This window comes from Puma concolor, chromosome E1, assembly GCF_028749965.1.
Source record: "Puma concolor isolate L17-30 chromosome E1, mPumCon1.1.hap2, whole genome shotgun sequence".
NCBI classification, from domain to species: domain Eukaryota; kingdom Metazoa; phylum Chordata; class Mammalia; order Carnivora; family Felidae; genus Puma; species Puma concolor.
This window is the reverse complement of record NC_141680.1, coordinates 17,416,277-17,440,018: the sequence shown is the minus strand read 5'-3', so window position 1 is coordinate 17,440,018 and position 23,742 is coordinate 17,416,277. Positions and strand designations below refer to the sequence as shown.

Sequence of the window (23,742 nt, the reverse complement as noted above, 5' to 3'; positions counted from 1 at the left end):
TATAGATATATAGACATATAGATATAGATAGATAGATAGATAGATAGATAGATAGATAGATAGATATCACAGATTCCACTAGTTCAGGGAACTTGGAGCCATTCAGCTCAATTAAATAGCAACACTTAGTTAATGGATTCATCAACTGAATGGCTGAATTTTCCAATGTACTTTGAAATGGTGTGACCAGGAGCAGAAGACCAATCTAGAAAAACAAGTATTACTCCAACTTGCTTCAGAGGTCTGTGGTACCCTAAGAGAAATCTTACTACATTTGCTAGTTACTCTATAGATCTTTTATGTAGAAAAGGAAGAATAAAGGCAAAAGAAAAAAAAAATACATGAAAAGTAAACCTAGTGCTTGCTTCAGCAGCACATACACTAAAATTGGAACAATACAGAGAAGATTAGCATGGCCCCTGCTCAAGGATGTCATGCTAATTTGTGAAGCATTCAATATTTTTCCAAAAATGAAAAGAAAAAAAAAAGCAAACCCAAATATATAGAAAGGGAAGGCAAAAATCAAGGAAAACATTTGTAATGTCCCCAAATTATGGACATGCTCAATAATGTGTCAACACAATATTGTTAATAACATAATAATATTTTAGGTACAGAGAATTTTCTGTTATTTTAGTTAGAAATAGTAGTTGCATAAACTCTGAAATCTGAGACCCCAAGAAATTTTTTCCTGGCATAAATCAAATATCATAGCCAAACTATGTTAAGAATTCCCTGAGAGCATTTTTTCCTACATTCACTTCAGAGTATATGGTGAAAATGTACTCAAGAAATATGAGTTAAATGAAGCCATATTCTTGCCCTGGCCCTCTAAGATAAATACTTCTAACTGAAGCTGAGACGATATGACTATAGTTCAAAGGGATCCAAGTTTTAAACCTCTAAATTTGAGAAGACTTGAGAGATTTTTTTTTAGTCTAGTTGACATAAAGTAAATCCATTCCATTCATTAAAACTCAGATTTGGGGGGCATTTGGGTGGCTCAGTTGGTTAGGCGTCCAACTTTTGATTTTAGCTCAGGTCATGATCTCACAGTTGTAGAATCTAGCCCCTCATCAGGCTCCACACTCACTGCGGAGATTCTCTCTCTCTCTCTCTCTCTCTCTCTCTCTCTCTCTCTCCCTCCCTCCTTCTCTCTCTCTTTCTCTCTCTCTCTCTCTCTTTCTGTCTCTCTCAAATAAAAAACAAAACCAAAAACTCAGGTTTAGGAGACAGCTGTGGTGTCAGCCTTTTCCCCACTGCCCATGAATGGTAATTATTGTGGTCAGATGCACAAACTGGCTAATGATGGGAGACGTGATTAAGAGAATAACTCTTAATCACCAAATACATCATCAGAAACATTTTGACATAGGATGCTGAATCCCATGGAAATAAGAAGATCAGTGCTCACATTTCCCTCTTAGAAGAAAACAGACTACTGCCTGATAGAGGGAATGTTCTATTGAGGAACGTAGCTTCTACTTTAGATGATGCTCCATTTGTACTGAACAGGGTACTCTACAGGGACATGAAGGGAATCAGGTAAGAATTTCTTGAAGAGGTTGGTTTTACACTTCTAAAAAAAATAGTTCCCTTTCTGAAATAAACTAGTATAGAAATCCCAGTTAGCTTCCCAAGAGAGAAAGACCTCAGGCCACCAATGCTTCTGGAGTGGGAGGTGATGGGTTTCCACTCTTAAATAATTTCACCTGGTCAATTCTAGCGCTGACTCCTAGGCAGTGATTTGCCATGTTGGAACTCTGCCTCACAACATCAGCTCAATTATTTCTGCCTGCTTTATAAGTTATGTCTCCAGCATCCTGTTCATATATGTTTTCTCTGGTATGAGCTAAGCTTGTTTTTTAATCTTTTTCTAAAGTCAGACTCTCCAAACTAGTAATTTCATGAGTCCACTTCTCTGACATATAATGACAATAACTATGAATGGAGAATTGATCTAATTTCCTGCCCGGTTTCATCTAAAGCCTTCTCCCGTGCCTTTCTACCACCTTCTAATTCCTATTCCTCAGCTTTACAGTAGTGGATGAAGGGAAGCCAATACATGTCCCCCAGGTTCAGCACCATGGGAACATCTTCTTCTGGAACAATTCCATCAAGAAGAGTGATCAAAATGGTTCATTCCTGGCTCTGCCTCTTCAGGATGCATATATGAGGGTCTTTGGGGTCATGGCTGTTGACACCCTAAGAGATCCCCAGAAAATAAACATCTTTGTGCCTCATGAGATCAGATTCTATCAGGTAAGTCATGGAGGAATTCTTCAAGAGCAATGGTAAGATGGCCTCTCCTTCTATACTTTTTAAAAAGTAAAACCTAAAACCAGATGAAAATAGATAGTGTCATCATACTTGTTACTGTTTACTGTGTATGTCTAACAGTCTTTGGAGAGGTTCTCCATTACACATAGAAAGACTCTCAGCCTCATCTATGCTTTAGCTTCTGGGAAGATTGTTAATATGTGTCCTATTGCATTAATTATAGGAACAGCATTTTATGCTGTAACACTGAAATCCAACCATTAGACTACTAACTAAGACCCACAAAGTAGGAATGAATCTTTAGAAGGGAGATATTTATGTTTTATTAGTAGGGGGAACCTAGAAATCTTTTACTCTTTCCACAAATGTATTCCCATGACTCTTGATTTCAGTGTCATGATTTTTAAGGATGAAGAATGTAGGAAGAAACCTAAATGTTTCTTGAGTATTCATATTTTCAAATTAGATCACAAAAAAGATGGGCACTTAAAATTTTTTTCAATGTTTATTTACTTTTGAGAGTATGAACAGGGAAGGGGCAGAGAGATGGGGAGACACAGAATCCGAAGCAGGCTCCAGGCTCTAAGCTGTCAGCACAGAGCCTGACATGGGGCTTGAATCTATGAACCAGGAGATCATGACCTGAGCTAAGGTTGGATGCTTAACCGACTGAGCCACCCAGGTGCTCCAAAAGATAAGCACTTTTAAGACTATAACTGGATCATTTATTTCTACAAGCATTTTAATTTGATTTTATGAATAGTAATTGCAATGAAGAAAGATTGAAAGCCTTTATGGAGGCGATGGACTGGGATGTAGCAACAATCAGGAACTTGCTATGCCTTTACCACGTATTCCCCTCTAAGCGTCTGGCTCTTAATGTTTATTTACCACAATTTAAAAATTTTCTCTTCTCAGGGCACCTGGGTGACTCAGTCAGGTAGATTAAACTCTTGATTTCAGCTCAGGTCATGATCTCACAGTTTGTGAGTTCGAGGCCCTCATTGGGCTCTGTGCTGTCAGCACAGAGCACTGTGCTTGGGAATCTCTCTCCCTCTCTCTTTGCCTCTCCCACTCTCTCTATCTCTCTCTCAAAATAAATAAACTTAAAAATTTTTTTTCTCTTCCCATTTATTGGATGTATAACTGAGGAAAGTGGTGGAATCTTTTTTTCTGGACATTTTAAAAAAACGTTTATTTAGTTATTTTGAGGGAGAGAGAGCTCAATGTGGGGCTCAAACTCACAAACTGTGAGATCATGACCTGAGCCGAAATCAAGAGCTGGACCCTTAACTGACTGAGTCACCTAGGTGCCCCTGGACATCTTCTTAATAATGTGATTCACTCTTATCTGATATAAGAATGATATAAAGATATCAAGAAGAAAATGGAGGAGTATGGAGTTAAAAGTAGGTGAATTATATATAATCTTATTAGAGACCATGTCAAAATGAACTTTATTTTTTATTTTTTTAAGTTTATTTATTTTGAGAGAGAGAGAAAGCATGCTCAAGTGGGGAAAGGGCAGAGAGAGAGAAAGAGAGAGAGAGAGAGAGAGAGAGAGAGAGAGAGAATCCCAAGCAGACCCTCTGCTGTCAGCACAGAGCCTGACGTGGGGCTCAAACCCTTGAACCGTGAGATCATGACCTGAGCTGAAGTTGGACACTTAACCACCCAGGTGCCCCTCAATATGAACTTTAAATAGATTCTCCAGGACCTAGAGGTAAAGTGTCCTGAGTTACCCTTAGATGCCTCGGGTTGAATTATAAAATTCATATAGTCTTGAAGAATTTGTGGTTCCTAGAGTCTCTTGACAAGACAACAGATGCGTTCTAAGGACTTCATCCCCCTTCTCTGTGTAACAGCCTCTCTCAATGCCTATAAGAAGACTATGTTATCTAGCATGTTGCAGGCCTTGGACCAGAGTACAACCTGTACTGATCTGATGACAAAAAGGACAGAAAGATCCAGAAATTGAAATTGCATCATATCAGGGCAGCTCCTACCCATCTGCCCAAGGCTGTCATTAGCTCCTGGCTTTAAATATTTTTTCTCATTTCAAACTTTATCTTGTTCTTCTGACTCTATTCTCTGATAGCACATATCACAAATTTCACTGGATGATTATCAGGAAACATAATAAAGTTATGCGGATCTTGTAGTAGATATCTCCTTACATCTTTGATTTCTTGAGATCTTTTTTTTTTTCATAGTAGAATCTGGAACACTGCCTTTTGAGAAATGATGAATACTTTGTCTGAAGTAGGTCATCATTAATTTAAAAAGATAATCCGGGGCACCTGAATGGCTCAGTGGTTGAGCATCAGACTTCAGCTCAGGTCACGATCTCAGGGATCGTGAGTTTGAGCCCCACATCGGGATCGCTGCTGTCAGCACACAGCGTGCTTCAGATCCTCTGTCCCCCTCTCTCTGCCCCTCCCCCACTTGTGCTTTCTCTGAAAAATAAATATTAAAAAAAGATAAGCCAATTGGTGCATTATTCTGCTATTTTAAAAAGAAAAGACAGTTGGGGTGCCAGGGTGACTCAGTCAGTTAAGTGTCCGACTTTGGCTCAGGTCATGATCTCACAGCTTGTGGGTTCAAGTCCCATGTTGGGCTCTGTGCTGACAGCTCAGAGTCTGGAGCTGCTTAGGATTCTGTGTCTCCCTGTTTCTGCTTCTTCCCTGCTCACACTCTTTCTCTCTTCTCTCTCAAAAATAAACATTAAAAACAACTTTTTCAAAAGACAATTAAAATTTTCTGTCTCTACAGGGTGTTGCCAATGTCTTTAGCACTGCCTATCACTATGTCCACAGCAGGGAGCACATCCTGCATGTTGTGATCACTGGCATCGCCTGGCTCTGTGACATCACATCTGACATCACCAACATCACTACATACTTCATTGAGCCTGGCGCAAAGCAGGTAGGCAAGGTGGGGCAATGTTAGACCTCTAACAGAGTTTCTAGATAGTATTGTCTTGCTAATATGCTAAAAGTGTATTTAGTTAGCTATTATGCCAACTGGGGACGTACTTCCCATGATCCCAACTGAAGATCCTTGGTTATGAGTGGCAAAAGTCCATCTCAAACTGCCTTAGGCAAAAAAGGGAATTGATTGACTTGTGTGATCAAAATCAAGAATGGACAGGAGTCAGGCTGGCTTCCAGGATGACCCGAAAGAACCAGGAATTCGATATCATCAGCACTCTCTCATGTTCTTTCTCTCTGAAAGTCTCATGTGTGCTTCCCTCTACACTTTAGCTTGGTCCTTCCAGTTTAAGATAGGCTTTCTCCATAGGGCAAGCCAGATGCTTAGTAACTAAAAAAGAATCATCTTGTTTCAATTTGGAAAACCCAAGAGAGCATTTTTAGTCTATCCTGAGACATGGCCCCCATCCGGGGGTGGGGCTGGCGGAGTTTACAGTAACTGGCAGCCCCCACCAGAATCGTATGGGTGAAATAGGAAGGAATGAGGCACTACTCTTTTGGAAAGACATGATTACATCACACCAGTTAAAGAAAAAAGGCCCATCTATAATGTAATGAGTTTTTGCTGAATGTTTGTTGTGCTTCTTTACACTCTCCCCCCCCGACCAAGTTTTTATTTAAATTTCAGCTAGTTAATGTACAGTGAAATATTAGTTTCAGGTGTAGAATTTAGTGATTCATCACTTACATACAGCACCTGGTGCTCATCACAACCAGTGCCCTCCTTAATCTCCATCACCTATGTAACCGATCCCCCCACCTTCATCCACCTCCTCTCCAGTAACCATCAGTTTGTTCTCTATAGTTAAGAGTCTGTTTCTTGGTTTGCCTCTCTCGCCTTTTTTTTTTTTTACACTTAATTTTAATGTTAAGATTTTGCATGTAGTGAGAATGGGTGGAAAGGTGTCTGTCTTCCTTTTAAGAAAGGGGTGCCTGGAGAGCTCAGTCGATTAAGCATCTGACTCTTGGTTTTGGTCATAATCTTGCAGTTCATGGGATCGAGCCCCATGTTGGGTTCTACATTGACAGCATGGAGCCTGCTTGGGATTCCCTCTCTCTCTCTCTCTCTGGCCCTCTCCTGCTCTCTCCTTCTCCATAAATAAATAAACATTAAAAAAGAAAAAAGAAGGGTGCTTGGGTAGCTTGGTCAGTTAAGCATCTGGCTCTTGGTTTTGGCTCGGGTCATGATCTCAAAATTCATGAGTTTTCAGAGCCCTGCATTGGGCTCTGCTCTGGGTGTGGAGCCTGCTTGGGATTCTCTCTCTGCCCCTCCTGCTCTCTCTGTCTCTCTCAAAATAAATCAATAAACAAACAAACAAACAAACAAAAAAAGGCTAAACAATCCTGCGTGGTGCCTGATCAGGTGATAGCATCACCTTGGTGGTCTCTCAGTCCCTCAGCTAGCCCTCCACATGTGTCTCTCCCCTTCTCTCCAGGCTTCTTCTTTCTTCTCTCAGTGGCTGGACCAAGCTGATGAGGCCTTGGCCAAAGAGCAGAATCACAGAGCTCTCTGATGGAGCGAACAGACTGAGGAGGTGGAGAACCCTAGTCCTGGGTGCTGCTCCTGGGGGTGGGGTAGGAATGGGAACCTCCAAGTACCCTCAGAAGGGGGGTGGACAACTCAGTGGGGGGTGAGGTGGGTGAGGACCATTTGGTGTGGGGGACAGACCACCAGGTCTGATGGGCCACAGTCATAGTGTGGGATCTGGGGAGGATTTGACTTGGCCAGTGTCCACACCTAAGAAGACCCCTGTTTGGGCCTTAAGGGAAATGATATCTAGGGCACTGTGAAGAAAGTTAAAATCACCCACAGCAGTCAGCAAAAAGTGTGCCTTCAGGGGCATGTAGTTTTCACAATCACAATGCTGTGGACAAGATCACAAGGGTCACTGTCCATCTAAGTCATGTTATGGAGTGAAAAAGATCATCCCCAGAATGAGGAGGAGGACCACTCAGCAGCCCAGGGTCTGGGTGAGGTCACAGCTGGGCAGAGACCAGTGCACCTGTCCAAGGGTGTAGTCAGGGGTTTGTCCTAAGTGGAAGATAGGTGAGGTTTTGGTGTTAAAAATGGCTGTGGGTGGCAGTAGGGATACCTTTTTCCAAGCACTTAATTCTACTAACTTCCTAAACCTCCCCCTTCCTCATCTGCAGCTTCTCCAGTCTATTCTGCTCTCTTCTCCAGCCTGCTCTGCTTCAAAAAGTAGACAGTATCAATAGGCTCCTTGGCTTCTGTTTAGGTTTGTCTGATGAGACATACCAATAGGAGATGCAGGACACACGGAGAGTGAGGCCGGGGTAATTTGCTTCTGTCAGTCTCTCTGCCAGGTTGCTGTAGATTGGCTCTTCTACTAAAGGCCACTACACCTTCAGTCAGATGACTCTCTCCATACAGCTGTCCTCTCCAGGTTCTAGTAGTCACTTTCTTCCTTGCCTCTTCAGGCTAAGTGTGGTAACAACTCCCTATTGTTACTAGGCCTGGGATTCTATATACTACCCAGGCCTTTACAAATAGTCCCTGATTGGGGCTCCTGGATGGCTCAGTCAGTGGAGCATTTGGTCCTTGATTTCTTGATTTTGGCTCAGGTCATGATCTCAGGGTCGTGGGATGGAGCCCTGGGTTGGGCTCTGAGCTGAGCTTGGAGCCTGCTTACGATTCTCTCTCTCTCCCTCTGCCCCTTCCCCGCTCACTCCCTCTCTCTCTCTTTCTAAAATATATATAATTTCTTCCAAAAAACTCTAAGAAAAATCCCCCAATTTTTTAAGTTGACCAAATGATTTTAATTTTCATTCAGAGAAAGAATAAATAAGTGCATGAGCATTGCTAAGAAAATGCAGGATGAGAGGGAATTTACCATCTTTGGGGAAGAATGGCTAACCCTACACCAAAGGCTGAAACAATTAAAGTGAGGCTGAGGGGCACCTGGGTGGCGCTGTCGGTTAAGCGTCCGACTTCAGCCAGGTCACGATCTCGCGGTCCGGGAGTTCGAGCCCCGCGTCGGGCTCTGGGCTGATGGCTCAGAGCCTGGAGCCTGTTTCCGATTCTGTATCTCCCTCTCTCTCTGCCCCTCTCCCGTTCATGCTCTGTCTCTCTCTGTCCCAAAAATAAATAAACATTGAAAAAAAAATTTAAAGTGAGGCTGATACATTGATGGCATAATAATGTGCAACTTCCTTGCACCAAAATTATAGACAAAATAAGTTGCTTTAGGCGAATCGGGGGAAATTGCCACATATTTAACAAAGGGTTAACACTGCTCTACACAAATCAATAAGATTTTTTTAAAAATCCAAAAGAAAAAAAGCAAAAGACAAGTCTACTAAAAAAAATTAAAAAAAAAACCATGCTCAATAAACATACGGAAAAAATGTTACCTAATAAATTGAAAAATATTTTTTAACTATAACTTAAAATGCCTGTTAGACATCTAAGTGGAGATATTAAAAAGACAGTTGAATATATGAGCTAGTATTGGGGGAAAAATCCAGTCTAGCAAATAAATGGTACTGAAAACTATGAGACTGGGTTATACAACATCATTAGTGTATTTCATGCTACCAAATTGTACACCTTTGAATGGTTAAAGTAATAATATTATGCTATGTATATTTTACCATAATGACCTAAAACAAAACAAAAACCCTGAAACTAGAGGGAGTGACCAAGAGAATGAGTGAGGATAGAAAAAAAGTCTGAGGTCCAAGCCCTGAGGTACTCCCAAGTGTTTGGAATCATTGTGGCTCAAAATTATATTGACTTTGACCTATCATATGAAAACCATTTTATGTCCTGACCCCTTACAGACACACACACTTAAGACTGAAGTTTCACAAAACAATACCTACTTTTACTATGTGATGTTTTCTACTATTTTCTATATATTTCATTCTTTCTTTAAAAAATGTTTTTCACAAGAAAAACAAAGCAGAGGAGGATAAATACTAAATGATGTGTAATATATAAGGTGAGAATGAACAGATGCTATTATTCCCACCTTCCAGAAGTTCATGTTAGCCCACTTCTGTTTTCCAAAGGCCCTCAGTAGTATCTGTTTTTGCTAACTGAAAGAAATCCGAAGAGGATTGTGCTTTTATGAAAAAAGGTAAAAAGTGAAAATAGCATTCGGTGTTTGTTTGGCAGTTAGCCCCCAGAGCAGCAAGGGTGTCCCCACCAAGACCTCCTTCCCCCCAGCTGCACTCAGCAAAACCACCACATCTTTGAATTGTGTCTGTGAGCATCTGTGCTTTATCTCAATTTATTTTGTGCATGTGTTAGCAAGGTGCATTCTAAGGTATCAGAAAAGCCTAAGAATCATTATCAGGGGTCTGGGAATGCTCAAAAATTTTTCTGTATGATTTAATAGTTAATTGCTTCTTCACATTATGCCAGTCCAGCTTATGAAAGGTTTCATAGGAATGCTCTACTTTCATATAGTGGGGCAAAGCTGTATTGGAAAGGTAAGGGGGGAAATAACAAGCCAGTAGCAGAAGAAGGAAAATGGGGGAAAATATCGTTGCAGCTCTTACTCTAAACCGTTTCCTAGAAAATTTTAACTATGGTAGTTATCTCACTACTGAATAATTACTGAGGCACTTGCTGAATTTATAGTTTCTTGCTCCAAGTAAAATTAAATGAAAAGCTTGTTTTTAGGCATATTATTTTACCAACCCCTTATTTTCTATAGTATGCTTCCAGTCTTTTTTTTTACCATAAAATCTTTTTCTTAATTAATTTTATTTTTTATTTTTTAAAATTTACATCCAAATTAGTTAGCATATAGTGCAACAATGATTTCAGGAGTAGATTCCTTAGTGCCCCTTACCCATTTAGTTCATCCCCCCCTCCCACAACCCCTCCAGTAACCCTCTGTTTGTTCTCCATATTTATGAGTCTCTTCTGTTTTGTCCCCCTCCCTGTTTTTATATTATTTTTGTGTCCCTTCCCTTAAGTTCATCTGTTTTGTCTCTTAAAGTCCTCATATGAGTGAAGTCATATGATTTTTGTCTTTCTCTGACTGACTAATTTCACTTAGCATAATACCCTCCAGTTCCATCCACGTAGTTGCAAATGGCAAGATTTCTTTTGATTCTTTTTGATTGCTGAGTAATACTCCATTGTATACATACCCCACATCTTCTTTATCCATTCATCCATCCATGGACATTTGGGTTCTTTCCATACTGTGGCTGTTGTTGATAGTGCTGCTATAAACATGGGCGTGCATGTGTCCCTTTGAAACAGCACGCCTATATCCCATGGATAAATGCTTAGTAGTGCAATTGCTGGGTCATAGGGTAGTTCTATTTTTAGTTTTTTGAGGCACCTCCATACTGTTTTCCAGAGTGGCTGCACCAGCTTGCACTGCCACCAACAATGCAAAAGAGATCCTCTTTCTCCGCATCCTCGCCAACATCTGTTGTTGCCTGAGTTGTTAATGTTAGCTATTCTGACAGGTGTAAGGTGGTATCTCATTGTGGTTTTGATTTGGATTTCCCTGATGATGAGTGATGTTGAGCATGTTTTCATGTGTCGGTTGGCCATCTGGATGTCTTCTTTGGAGAAGTGTCTATTCATGTCTTTTGCCCATTTCTTCACTGGATTATTTGTGTTTTGGGTGTTGAGTTTGATAAGTTCTTTATAGATTCTGGATACTAACCCTTTATCTGATACGTCGTTTGCAAATATCTTCTCCCATTCTGTCGATTGCCTTTTAGTTTTGCTGACTGTTTCCCTTGCTGTGCAGAAGCTTTTTGTTTTGATGAGGTCCCAGTAGTTCATTTTTGCTTTTGTTTCCCTCACCTCTGGAGACGTGTTGAGTAAGAAGTTGGTGCGGCCAAAATCAAAGAGGTTTTTGCCTGCTTTCTCCTCGAGAATTTCGATGGCTTCCTGTCTTATATTGAGGTCTTTCATTCATTTTGAGTTTATTTTTGTGTATGGTGTAAGAAAGTGGTCCAGGTTCATTCTTCTGCATATCACTGTCCAGTTTTCCCAGCACCACTTGCTGAAGAGACTGTCTTTATTCCATTGGATATTCTTTCCTGCTTTTCAAAGATTAGTTGGCCATACGTTTGTGGGTCAATTTCTGGGTTTTCTATTCTGTTCCATTGATCTGAGCGTCTGTTCTTGTGCCAGTACCATACTGTCTTGATGGTTACAGCTTTGTAGTATAGCTTGAAGACTGGGATTGTGATGCCTCCTGCTTTGGTTTTCTTTTTCAAGATTGCTTTGGCTATTCGGGGTCTTTTCTTGTTCCATACAAATTTTAGGATTATTTGTTGTAGCTCTGTGAAGAATGCTGGTGTTATTTTGATAGGGATTGTATTGAATATGTACATTGCTTTGGGTAGTGTCAACATTTTAACAATATTTGTTCTTCCTATCTAGGAGCATGGAATCTTTTTCCCTTTTTTTGTGTCTTCTTCAATTTCTTTCATAAGCTTTCTATAGTTTTCAGCGTACAGATTTTTCACCTCTTTGGTTAGATTTATTCCTAGGTATTTTATGGTTTTTTTTTGTGCAATCTTTTTTTAAAATTTTTTTTAACATTTACTAATTTTTGAGAGACAGAGACAGAGCACAAGCGGGGGAAGGGCAGAGAGAGACAGAGACACAGAATCTGAAGCAGCTGACAGCACAGAGCCCAACGTGGGACTCAAACCCACGAACTATGAGAACTATGAGATCATGACCTGAGCCGAAGTCAGACATTTTTTTTTTTTAATTTTTTTTTTTCAACGTTTTTATTTATTTTTGGGACAGAGAGAGACAGAGCATGAACTGGGGAGGGGCAGAGAGAGAGGGAGACACAGAATCGGAAACAGGCTCCAGGCTCTGAGCCATCAGCCCAGAGCCCGACGCGGGGCTCGAACTCACGGACTGCGAGATCGTGACCTGGCTGAAGTCGGACGCTTAACCGACTGCGCCACCCAGGCGCCCCGAAGTCAGACATTTAACTGACTGAGCCACCCAGGCACCCCAGTATGGTTCCAATCTTAACAGAAGTGGCCAAATTGACACAATTTTGACGGGAGAGGTGGGAACAGGAGAGGAATTGTTTAGTTTGGGCTAAAGATTTAAACCTAGAAACACAGACACAGTGAGATTCTAACCATGGAATTAGATGGATTCAAACCATGGAAGAAATATATTAGGAAAAGCTAGATGCTCCATTGCCAGCATCAGAGAATCTTTACAGTTTGCTAAACATTCTATTGAAAACATTTTTCATCTAAAGGGTTTGGGAAAGCACTTGAGGTCATGGCAAGTAAACATTCCACACCGCAAAACAGTTGTTCTTCTCCCAGGCACCATTCATCATGCTGCCCCTATTGATCCTATTATCAAGGTTCCCTCTTAATCAAAGAACTTTTTATTTATTTTTAAATGTTTATTTATCTTTGAGAGGGTGTGAGTGGGGGAGGTGCAGAGAGAAAGGGGGACAGATGATCTGAAGCAGGCTCCACGCTGACAGCAGAAAGCCCCACGTGGAGCTCGAACTCATGGGTGAGATCTTACCTGAATGAAAGTCTGACGCTCAACCAACTGAGCTACCCAGGTGCTCCAATCAAAGAACTTTTTTTTTTTTAATGTTTATTTATTTTTGAGAGACAGAGAGAGACAGAGTGTGAGTGGAGGAGGGGCAGAGAGAGAGAGAAAGACACAGAATCCAAAGCAGGCTCCAGGCTCTGAGCTGTCAGCACAGAGCCCGATGTGGGGCTCGAACTCACAAGCCGTGAGATCATGACCTGAGCCGAAATCAGAGTCTTAACTGACTGAGCCACCCAGGCACCCCTCAAAGAACTTTTTAAAGGCAGACATAAAAACCCCTTTTTACTTCTTCCAATTGAATTAGTCTTTTCTATAGTCGTATATTATACAGTCATAAGATATATCCTGCATATTTTACAAGATATGTTAATATTACTTTCTTATAAGTAAATCAGTCTCCACCAAAAAATAAATGAATAAATAAAAAGTTGGTCAAGACTCAGTCCAAACTCTTCAAATTGTATACACTAAATATGTGCAGTTTTTTGTATATCAATGATACCTCAATAAAACTGGTTTTAAAAGGCATTAAGGGGTGCCTGGGTGGCTCAGTCAGTTGAGCATCTGACTCTTGATTTCAGCTCAGGTTATGATCCTAGGTTCGTGGGATTGAGCCCCATCCAGGCTCTGCACTAAGCATGGAAACTGCTTAAGATTCTCTTTCTCTCCCTCTCTCTCTCTCTCTCAAATAATAAAATAAAATAAAGGCATTAAAACATTTTCACAGCCCATAGGTAGGTTGTGGCCTACAGCTTGAAAACCTCTTAGAGGTGAGGAAGACAAAAGAAGCAGCAAGAAATATGAGTGATTTGTAGGAATACTAGAGAGAGTGTTGTCCCAAAAGCCAAGTGAAGAAAGTATGTCAAGAAGGGAGTTGTTCATTCTTTCTCATTGCCAAGTAGTATTCTATTGTGTATATAAACCACAATTTCTTTAACCATTCATCAGTTGATGGACATTTAGGCTCTTTCCATAATTTGGTTATTGTTGAAAGTGCTGCTATAAACATTGGGGTACAAGTGCCCCTATGCATCAACACTCCTGTATCCCTTGGGTAAATTCCTAGCAGTGCTATTGCTGGGTCATAGGGTAGATCTATTTTTAATTTTTTGAGCAACCTCCACACTGTTTTCCAGAGAGGCTGCACCAGTTTGCATTCCCACAAACAGTGCAAGAGGGTTCCTGTTCCTCCACATCCTCTCCAGCATCTATGGTCTCCGGATTTGTTCATTTTAGCCACTCTGACTGGTGTGAGGTGGTATCTGAGTGTGGTTTTGATTTGTACTTCCCTGATGAGGAGTGACATTGAGCATCTTTTCATGTGCCTGTTGGCCATCTGGATGTCTTCTTTAGAGAAGTGTCTATTCTTGTTTTCTGCCTATTTCTTCACTGGATTATTTGGTTTTTGGGTGTGGAGTTTGGTGAGTTCTTTATAGATTTTGGATACTGGCCTTTTGTCTGATATGTCATTTGCAAATATCTTTTCCCATTCCATTGGTTGCCTTTCAGTTTTGTTGATTGTTTCCTTTGCAGTGCAGAAGCTCTTTATCTTCATGAGGTCTCAATAGTTCATTTTTGCTTTTAATTCCCTTTTCTTTGGAGATGTGTCAAGTAAGAAATTGCTGCGGCTGAGGTCAGAGAGGTTTTTTCCTGCTTTCTCCTCTAGGGTTTTGATGGTTTTCTGTCTCACATTCAGGTCCTTTATCTATTTTGAGTTTATTTTTGTGAGTGGTATAAGAAAGTGGTCTAGTTTCATTCTTCTGCATGTTGCTGTCCAGGTCTCCCAGCACCGTTTGTTAAAGAGACTGTCTTTTTTCCATTGGATATTCTTTCCTGCTTTGTCAAAGATTAGTTGGCCATACTTTTGTGGGTCCAATTCTGGAGTCTCCATTCTATTCCATTGGTCTGTGTGTCTGTTTTTGTGCCGATACCATGCTGTCTTGATGATTACAGCTTTGTAGTAGAGGCTAAAGTCCGGGATTGTGATGCCTACTGCTTTGGTCTTCTTCTTCAATATTACTTTGGCTATTCAGGATCTTTTGTGGTTACATACAAATTTTAGGATTCCTTGTTCTAACTTCGAGAAGAATGCTGGTGCAATTTTGATTGAGATTGCACTGAATGTGTAGATAGCTTTGGGTAGTATTGACATTTTAACAATATTTATTCTTCCAACCCAGGAGCATGGAATGTTTTTCCATTTCTTTATATCTCCTTCAATTTCCTTAACTTTCTATAAACTTTCTATAGTTTTCTATAACTTTCTATAAACAGTTTCCATAAACTTTCTATAGTTTTCAGTATACAGATCTTTTAAATCTTTGGTTAGGTTTATTCCTAGGTATTTTATGTTACTTGGCAATGAGAAAGAATGAAATATGGCCTTTTGTAGCAATGTGGATGGAACTGGAGAGTGTTATGCTAAGTAAAATAAGTCATACAGAGAAAGACAGATCCCATATGTTTTCACTCTTATGTGGATCCTGAGAAACTTAACAGAAGACCATGGGGGAGGGGAAGGAAAAAAAAGTTAGAGAGGGAGGGAGCCAAACCATAAGAGATTCTTAAAAACTGAGAATAAACTGAGGGTTGATGGGGGGTGGAGGGAGGGGGAAGTGGGTGATGGGCATTGAGGAGGGCACCTGTTGGGATGAGCACTGGATGTTTTATGGAAAGCAATTTGACAATAAATTTCATTTAAAAAAAAGAAATAAAGGAACTAAAATACTTATAAAAAATAAACATTAATAAAAATTTTAAAAATACAGCCCATCTTTTTTAAAAAAATAAATAAATAAAAATTAAAAAAGAAAAAGAAAAAGAAGGGAGTTGTTCACTGAGTCAAGTGCTGCTATAGGAAAGATGATGATTGGGGGTACATCAGTGGATAATACAATGACAGAGCCACTAGTAACCTTGACCAGAACAGTTTTTGTTGAAGTTTTGGTGAAGACAAAGACCTCAATGGAGAATATTTTTTATTGTCTTATTTTCTTTGGACTTTTCTGTATTTTCCAAATGTTCTACAATGCAATTTGAACATCAAAAAAAAAAAAAATAATAATATAAACACACAGTTTTATCACAATTGTAAAAAATAAGCTTGTTTATTTAAAAGAATGTCGTAATTTGAAATTTTTCTCTTGTGAGCACCTCATTCTCTTTTTTAAAAATGTTTATTTTTGGGGCGCCTGGGTGGCTCAGTTGGTTGGGCGTCCAACTTCGGCTCAGGTCATGATCTCGCGGTCCATGAGTTTGAGCCCCGCGTCAGGCTCTGTGCTGACAGCTCAGAGCCTGGAACCTGTTTCGGATTCTGTGTCTCCCTCTCTCTCTGACCTTCCCCCATTCATGCTCTGTCTCTCTCTGTCTCAACAATGAATAAACGTTAAAAAAAAATTAAAAATAAATAAATAAATAAATAAAAATAAAAATGTTTATTTTTGAGAGAGAAAGAGAGAACACACACCCATGAGCAGGGGGTGAGAATGGGGATCAGGGTGTGGGGGAGGGGCAGAGAGAAAGGAAGAGAGAATCCCAAGCAGACTCCACACTGTCAGCTCAGAGGCCAATGCAGGGCTCAGTCCCCCAAACCCAAGATCATGACCTGAGCCAATGTCAAGAGTCAGACACTTAACCGACTGAGCCACCCAGGTGCCCCATGAATACCTCATTCTTAATAGTACTAAGTAAAATGTCCTGATACTTCAAGCTAGACATCATCTAAACTTTCCTAAAATTTTTCCTCTATTTTTCTGTTCCCCAAACTTCTCTAAAGGGAAAGTAAGGTTTAATTATTTCTCTCTGTGTTGAAATCTCTTCCTGTTTTCAAGGATTCAGACTATGTTTTACGCAATATGATGGTTACAAGGCACCTGGGTCTAACAAAAATCCACAGGAATCCCCCTATCATCTTCAGGAAGACATGCATCTTCAGGTATGAGAAGCATTTTCATGTTTGTTTTGCTCGACTGCCAAAACACATTCCCCTACTGTGATAGTAGATCTGAGAGACACAGCTTTTGTCCATTATTAGTATACTTAAATCTTACCCTGATAGGTTTTAAAGAAAAATTCCTGTTTGCGTGGGACATATTAACTCCTTTCCCCTTCAAGTACTTTTTAAAACAGATTTCATTGGTATTTTATATTAAAATTGCATGTTTTAAAGCATGATAGTGTTTTATTTTTCTGTGATGTTTTTTCAAACATGGAATTCAACAAAAATCCACCATGATTGTGAAAAATACATCCATGTCACTTACCAGAGCTCATCATGTTAATGTTAGCTAGCCTGTGGACGTGTATTTTTTATTTGAAGAAAACAGGCCAGGCAAAGGTGGGGAGGAAGCAGAGAACATTGTCTTTAATAAGTACTCAGTTCTGGGTTACTTTGCATGCCTTTTATCTGTGGGATGCCAGGAACACAAACTGGACAGATGCAAAACTGATCTCAACCTGGGACGCACCTATCGCAAAAGGGACTGACTGCTTGTTAGAGGTCAGTGTGGTTGAGTAGGCAGTAATCTATCCCAGTCCGGTAGGCTAATTTGACATTTAAGTACATGTGTTAATTAAATTTTAGTTTGGCCACGGGGCGCCTGGGTGGCTCAGTCGGTTAAGCGTCCGACTTCGGCTCAGGTCACGATCTCGCGGTCCGTGAGTTCGAGCCCCGCGTCGGGCTCTGGGCTGATGGCTCAGAGCCTGGAGCCTGCTTCCGATTCTGTGTCTCCCTCTCTCTCTGCCCCTCCCCCGTTCATGCTCTGTCTCTCTCTGTCTCAAAAATAAATAAACGTTAAAAAAAATTAAAAAATAAAATAAATTTTAGTTTGGCCTCATATCTGAATGTTCATTCAGTTTCAACCTCTTTTCCACAGTTATTCCTTGTGCTGGTCGAATTTTATGAGAGTCCTTGCACACCCAGACTCAATCTGGACTCCTGTGTGTAACTTACAACAGGTGCCTCTTGAGGAACTTTGTTGACCAATCAGCTTTATCTTTATGCCTGGAAAGTTTCGCATGATGCTTCATGACTGTGGTTATCATAAAGACACAAAGTGGTGGCTCAGCAGCAGGAAGGAATGGGAACAGCAAAAAAAAAAAAAAAGACATAAAGGACATAATCTTCCCTGGCATTATAGGATTGGTATTTTGAGTCATAAATGTGCTTTTTGAGGCTAGGCAAAGCACCAACATTTTTACAAATACCTCAAAAGAATGACATCTGAATGTCAACATAGACTGGAAAGGGGGAAAGAGATGTGTTTATACCTCACTAGAGAGAGAAACCACTACTACATTTCAATGAAAATCTCAGGTCCCTCCAGGGAGCAGTGCTGCTGAGGCCCTACCCAGATCCCTAAAATACATTCTGCTAGGGGCTGCACACTGTAGCTTCCTCTGGAGCAGTGCCCCTTGAGTGATGGGAGCCCCTTACCTGGCTGTGCATCACAGTTAGGTAAACACTCGTCTTACAACACACACCCAAAGATGCATGGTGGAGCCAATGACTGATAAAAGACCTCTCCAAGGTGGGGCAGATTCTTGGCACCATTTGCCTTCCAGAGCTCCCCTTAGGATGAGGCTGAGGCTAGCCTTCACATTCTTTTTAAAATTTTTATAAGTTTACTTATTTTTGAGAGAGAGAGAGAGAGAGAGCAAGCAGGGGAGGGGCAGAGAGAGAGGGAGACACAGAATCTGAAGGAGGCTCCAGGCTCCGAGCCCGATGCAGGGCTTGAACTCACATTGAATCCACAAGCAGTAAGATCATGACGCCCAAAGTCGGATGCTTAACCAACTGAGTCACCCAAGCGGCCCTAGCCTTCACATTCTTAATTAGCTTCTTCTTCCCTCTTCTGCTTTCCTCAGACCCTTACAGGTTTCTGTGGAAAGCACTCCCTCTATAAATCCTTTGCAGAAGCATTCATGTCTCGGGCTCTGCTTCTAGGGAACCTGACCTAACATACTCATCAGTTCCTTCAGGCATTCAACTGGTACTTCTTGGACGATATGTAAACAAAAACCAAATACCTTCAGACAAGTAGAAGTATAGCAAAAGACAATAAAACAGAGTAGCAGATGGACAGCGACCTGGGCGCTGCTACTTTATTTAGATTGCTTGGTCAGAGAAGGCTTCTAATGAGTGAGCTGAGAGAGAGAGCTCTGTGAAAGAAAGGGGGGAGCGGTCCAGGCAGATGAAACAAGGGCTGGTGTGGCTGGAGCATCGCTGGCACAAAAGAGCGATTCAGTATGTTTGGGTGGAATGTTACGAGACTGCTGATGTCTTATATCCTTCTGCTTATTTGGTTTTGGTTTCAGAGACTTCCTCTTTAAGTGTACAGACACTTCAGAAGTCATTTTGGCCTCTGTCTGTGGAGAGAACCACATAGTAATTCCACTCCGTGAGAGAACGGGAAAGGCCTTAGGAGTTCTTGATTTTAACATTGGCAGGAATAAGATGCTACTGTATCGAGAATTTAAAGATCTGCAGAAAATGATAAAGGTGGTCCAAGCTGCCTGCTACGAAATATTGGGAGAAATATCTGGAGAAATAAAGAAAAACTATATCCTAGGTATTGTGAACGTAAATGTTCTGGATTCATGGGTTTAATAAATTTGGGGGAATCACAGATTGCAATGAAGGATGCACTTTCTAAAAGGAATTGTTACAATATACAGCAATATACAGCATAAAAGGAATTCCCTCATGCAGTCTTGGGCTGATGAGTGTGGTCTATAAATTAGAGGAAAGGGTATTAAGTCTCATTTTCTTGGCTAGAATCATATGGTTTAGAACTGGAAGGACTCACAAAGGCAATATAGAACTAGCATTTATTAAATGCCTCATCATGTATCAAGCACTTTAAATATGTAATTTCAATTAGTCCTTACCCTAACTCTGTGAAGTGAATGGTGATACCTCATTTCACAGGTGAGGAAAGTGAAGCTCAGAGAAACTAAACAACTCACACCAAATCACACAGTTAGCAAGTGATGAAACCTGCATTTGCACCCCAGTCTGGTGCTCTTTCCACTAGATTACACAGTATTCATTTGCTGGGACAAGTGAATCTTATCTTGTTTTACAGATAAAGAAGCTAAAAACCATCAGAGTTAAGGTCCAATAGGAGCTTAGTGGCAGAACCCAAGACTAGACCCCAGTGCTTGTGATTCCACATCCAATAGGCTGCTCTTAGTACAAAATCAGTTTGGCCATAAGGGAAGGAAGAAGGAAACATGGAGACCTTTGGCTATCTAGAATGGAGTAAATAGAGTAACACTACGTGGGATTAATCTGAGAGGTTTCTTGCCACCAGGTAGGGTGGAGTAAGTAGAAAAAAGAAGAAAATTTATGTTTTTTGAGCATCCACTATGTACTTACCACTAAGCACTTTTACTTATATCATCTTATTCAATTCCCAGACCACCAGGGAAGTAGGGATCAGCCTATGCTCACAGAAAGGAAAAGGAGGTTCAGAGAGACAAACCTAAGAGTGGGTATTCAACCTGAGGTCCAACTCCAAAACCTGAGTTTTTACCTTTCTTCAAAGCCTCTTCCTGTGAGCTTCACCAGTGTAATTCCATTTCTGCATATTAATTTCATGACTAGAGAAACGAAGATTGTTTAAAAGCATAGGATATGGCTGTCTTTTTCCTGGAAAAAAAAGTTTACTGTATTATGTTCAGAATGCTATGAAAAACCAATATATGTACTGAACAACAGTGTGAGATGTTACTGTGTTGTTTCAGAGATTGAAAATGTAGGTGAAGTCCAGCGGGCAGGAATTCTCTTTTTCCGAATCATGCTGCAAGAGCTGCAGGAAAGCCTCCAACTGCTTACCTCCTTAGACTTTGTATCACTGTTACTCTATGACTATCATCCTTCGGTAGAGCCCACATACCTGCCAGACACCAAGTCCCAGGAGGTGGAGGCCAACACAAAACTAGTACATGACATCCTGTTAGCGGTTATCTTGTTCATTCATCCAGAGCTGGAATTATCAAGTGACTTCGGAAATTGGGACAAGTGTAAAATGGTAAGTTTTTTTTTTTTTAAACATTCTTTTTGTTGAAGAATAACCCACACAAGTTTAGGTATACAAATCATAATTGCACAAATCCTAAGAGTAAAAATGCAAGATTTTTTACACAATAAACATTTGTAACCAGCATCTAGCTCAAGAAACATTAATGGCACCCCCCAAAGCCTTTCTTTGTACCCTCTCCTATCACTTACCCCCCCACACACACGCACATTTTCTCACTCACCCCAAGAGTGACCAGAATCCTGACTCCTAACACTGTAGATTGGTTTTGCCTGTTTTAAAATTTACATTAATGGGGGCTCCTGGGTGGCTCAGTCAGTCGAGCATCTGACGACTTCAGCTCAGGTCATGATCTCACGGCTCGTGGATTCGAGCCTTGCATCTGGCTCTGTGCCGACAGCTTAGAGCCTGGAGCCTGCTTTGGATTCTGTGTCTCTCTCTGCCCCTCCCCCGCTCACACTCTGGGTGTGTCTCTCTCCCAAAAATAAACATTAAATTTTTTTTTTTAATTTACAGAAATGGAATTATGTAAACTCATGAATTGGATTACTCCCACTTGCTGATGCTCCCATAACTTTTATTCTTTTGTTCACAGTATGTTAACAGACACTTTGTCGCGAACATTTGTGCCTTTGATCCAACTGCTAGGCATGTGGAAGTTAATTTAAAGCTCATTGGTGAATATATCAGAGGTAAATTTACACTTCATTGTGTTTGAAATCTAACAGCAATAAAACATAGTTACAATTCAAATATTCAGATATTTTTATCACAATAAAGCAAGTGCCTCATAAGTTCAATTTTTAGGAAAAATAGTTCTGATAGTAATCCTCTATAGGGAGGAACACTATAATCGAGTGCATTACCCAAAGTCACTGTCTATGCCACACGTTTGAGAATTCAGAATCATGTTCATCTCCCACTTTATTGACTACATGTGCATTATTTACTAAAAAACAATAGAGGATATGGGCTGCAGTGAGGAAAAGAAACAAGTACATTAAGGAAAAAGGCTATTACTATCTTTGGGTTTCAATGAAGAACCAAAGAAAATGATAGATCATGAGACTTTATATGCGAGTAATGTAGACTTTTTGGAGAAGCAGAATCACCGGAAATCAGAGTAGGGGAGCTCCCAGGTTGGAAAAGGTGATGAGCTCTTTGGCCACAGAGAACTGACCACATATAAGAGTAAATATCCAGAGTGAAATAGGGATTTTCTTTATTTCAAATTTGTACTGAAATTCTAGTTAGTTCACATATTTGGTAAAATTGGTTTCAGGTGTAGAAGTTAGTGATTCATCACTTACCTATCACATCCAGTGCTCCTCACAAGTGCCCTCCTTAATACCCATTAGGTGAAGGGGTTAAGAGTACACTTATGATGAACGCTGAGGAGTGTATAAAATTGTGGAATCACTATATGGTGCACTTGAAACTAATACAACACCATATGTTAGCTACACTGGAATTAAAATTTTAAAAAAGAAATATCTATACATATATAGGCATACATTCTTCCATGGGTGTATGTTATCCCACCAGAGACCTCAGGCCATTTGTGCGAATGTACCAGTTAGGAAGAAATTTAAAGTTTGTATCTATTTTGTTACTGATGAAAAACTAACCATCAGTTGGGAAAATGGCTCTGTAGAAGTTTTTTACTAAATCTGTCCCTTTCCTCCCCTTCCACCTTTCCAACTCTCTGTAGAGACTCTGGACTAAGTCAGAAGAGTTTCTAGACTTTTATGATGTGCATATTATGCCAAGAGGCTGAGAACCAGAGAAAGTCTGAGAAGAGGAAGGCAACCACACTCCTCAGGGTGTCTCTGGCAGTGGAAGCATGTAGCAGTGAGCCAGGGCAGATAGATGAAGGGGAGAGATCGAATCGCCTAGGAAAGCAAGATACTCTCAGAAGTTTGGGAATGCTAGAGAACAGGAGAGAACATGACATTCAAATAAAAGTTAAGATTAGAATTTCTGGGGTGCCTGTGTGGCTCAGTCAGTTAAGCATCTGTAAGCATCTGACTCTTGATCTGGGCTCAGGTCATGATCTCATGGGTTTGTGAGTCTGAGCCCTGCATCAAGCTCTGGGCTGAAGGTGTGGAGCTTGCTCGGGATTCTCTCTCCCTCTCCCTCTCTCTCTGCCCTTCCCCCACCCCCTGTCAGAATAAATAAATCAACTTAAAAAAATAAAGATTAGAATGTGTATTTGGAATGGCTTCTCCTGTAGCCTCATGACTCTGGACTGATTCATGGGAGCCTCTGAATTTATAGATGTCACAGGTATCACTTCTTTTAAGGTGCTATTCAAGGGAAATTATAATAGCAAAACCAAAGATTAAAACTTGTTTAACTCTATCCTTGTCTACACTTGTTCCATACTTGTTCACTCACTGTTCACTGAAGACTTAAAAATCCAGAAGAGGGGCGCCTGGGTGGCGCAGTCGGTTAAGCGTCCGACTTCAGCCAGGTCACGATCTCGCGGTCCGTGAGTTCGAGCCCCGCGTCGGGCTCTGGGCTGATGGCTCAGAGCCTGGAGCCTGTTTCCGATTCTGTGTCTCCCTCTCTCTCTGCCCCTCCCCCGTTCATGCTCTGTCTCTCTCTGTCCCAAAAATAAATAAACGTTGGGAAAAAAAAAAAATCCAGAAGAAACATCTCTGTGTCAGTGCCTGCTTGCTGCTCCTCCCTTTAAGGTAGATTTAGTCCCCACCATGAGCACCAGTAGGCCCTTCACCTCCATGTGCGACCTGAGTCCCTGCTCCACTTCGTAGACCCCAACATGCCAGCCCCTTGGCCTAGAGCCAGACCCTGCTGCTAGGGTCACTGGTGTCCTCCCAGACTGCTGTTTCACCTTCTCGGGCAAGGACACAGGCGCTCACCA

At 40.9% G+C, this 23,742-nt stretch overlaps 1 protein-coding gene, 1 long non-coding RNA gene and 1 other non-coding gene across 17 annotated transcripts in view; 2 read left to right on the top strand and 1 right to left on the bottom strand.

The window, feature by feature from the left end:
* EFCAB5 (EF-hand calcium binding domain 5) overlaps positions 1 to 23,742 on the top strand; it is a 182,483-nt gene that overhangs the window by 147,657 nt on the left and 11,084 nt on the right. For 13 of the 15 annotated variants that reach the window (XM_086686407.1, XM_086686401.1, XM_086686403.1 and 10 more), the window contains 7 exons: positions 1,376 to 1,545; positions 2,034 to 2,262; positions 5,053 to 5,205; positions 16,647 to 16,750; positions 19,132 to 19,385; positions 20,563 to 20,849; positions 21,454 to 21,550. In XM_086686407.1, coding sequence (XP_086542533.1) covers positions 1,376 to 1,545; positions 2,034 to 2,262; positions 5,053 to 5,205; positions 16,647 to 16,750; positions 19,132 to 19,385; positions 20,563 to 20,849; positions 21,454 to 21,550 — 1,294 coding nt within the window. Of the gene's footprint in view, positions 1 to 1,375; positions 1,546 to 2,033; positions 2,263 to 5,052; positions 5,206 to 16,646; positions 16,751 to 19,131; positions 19,386 to 20,562; positions 20,850 to 21,453; positions 21,551 to 23,742 lie in introns of those variants that run through there. The other 2 variants (XM_086686411.1, XM_086686414.1) reach the window with 2 other exon arrangements.
* On the top strand, positions 358 to 464 carry LOC112855734 (U6 spliceosomal RNA). Its single transcript, XR_003223044.1, has one exon. It is a non-coding gene; the product is annotated as a U6 spliceosomal RNA (small nuclear RNA).
* On the bottom strand, positions 18,886 to 20,601 carry LOC147574156 (uncharacterized). Its single transcript, XR_015243961.1, has 2 exons — positions 20,352 to 20,601; positions 18,886 to 19,182 (listed from the first exon to the last, which is right to left on the bottom strand). It is a non-coding gene; the product is annotated as an uncharacterized LOC147574156 (long non-coding RNA).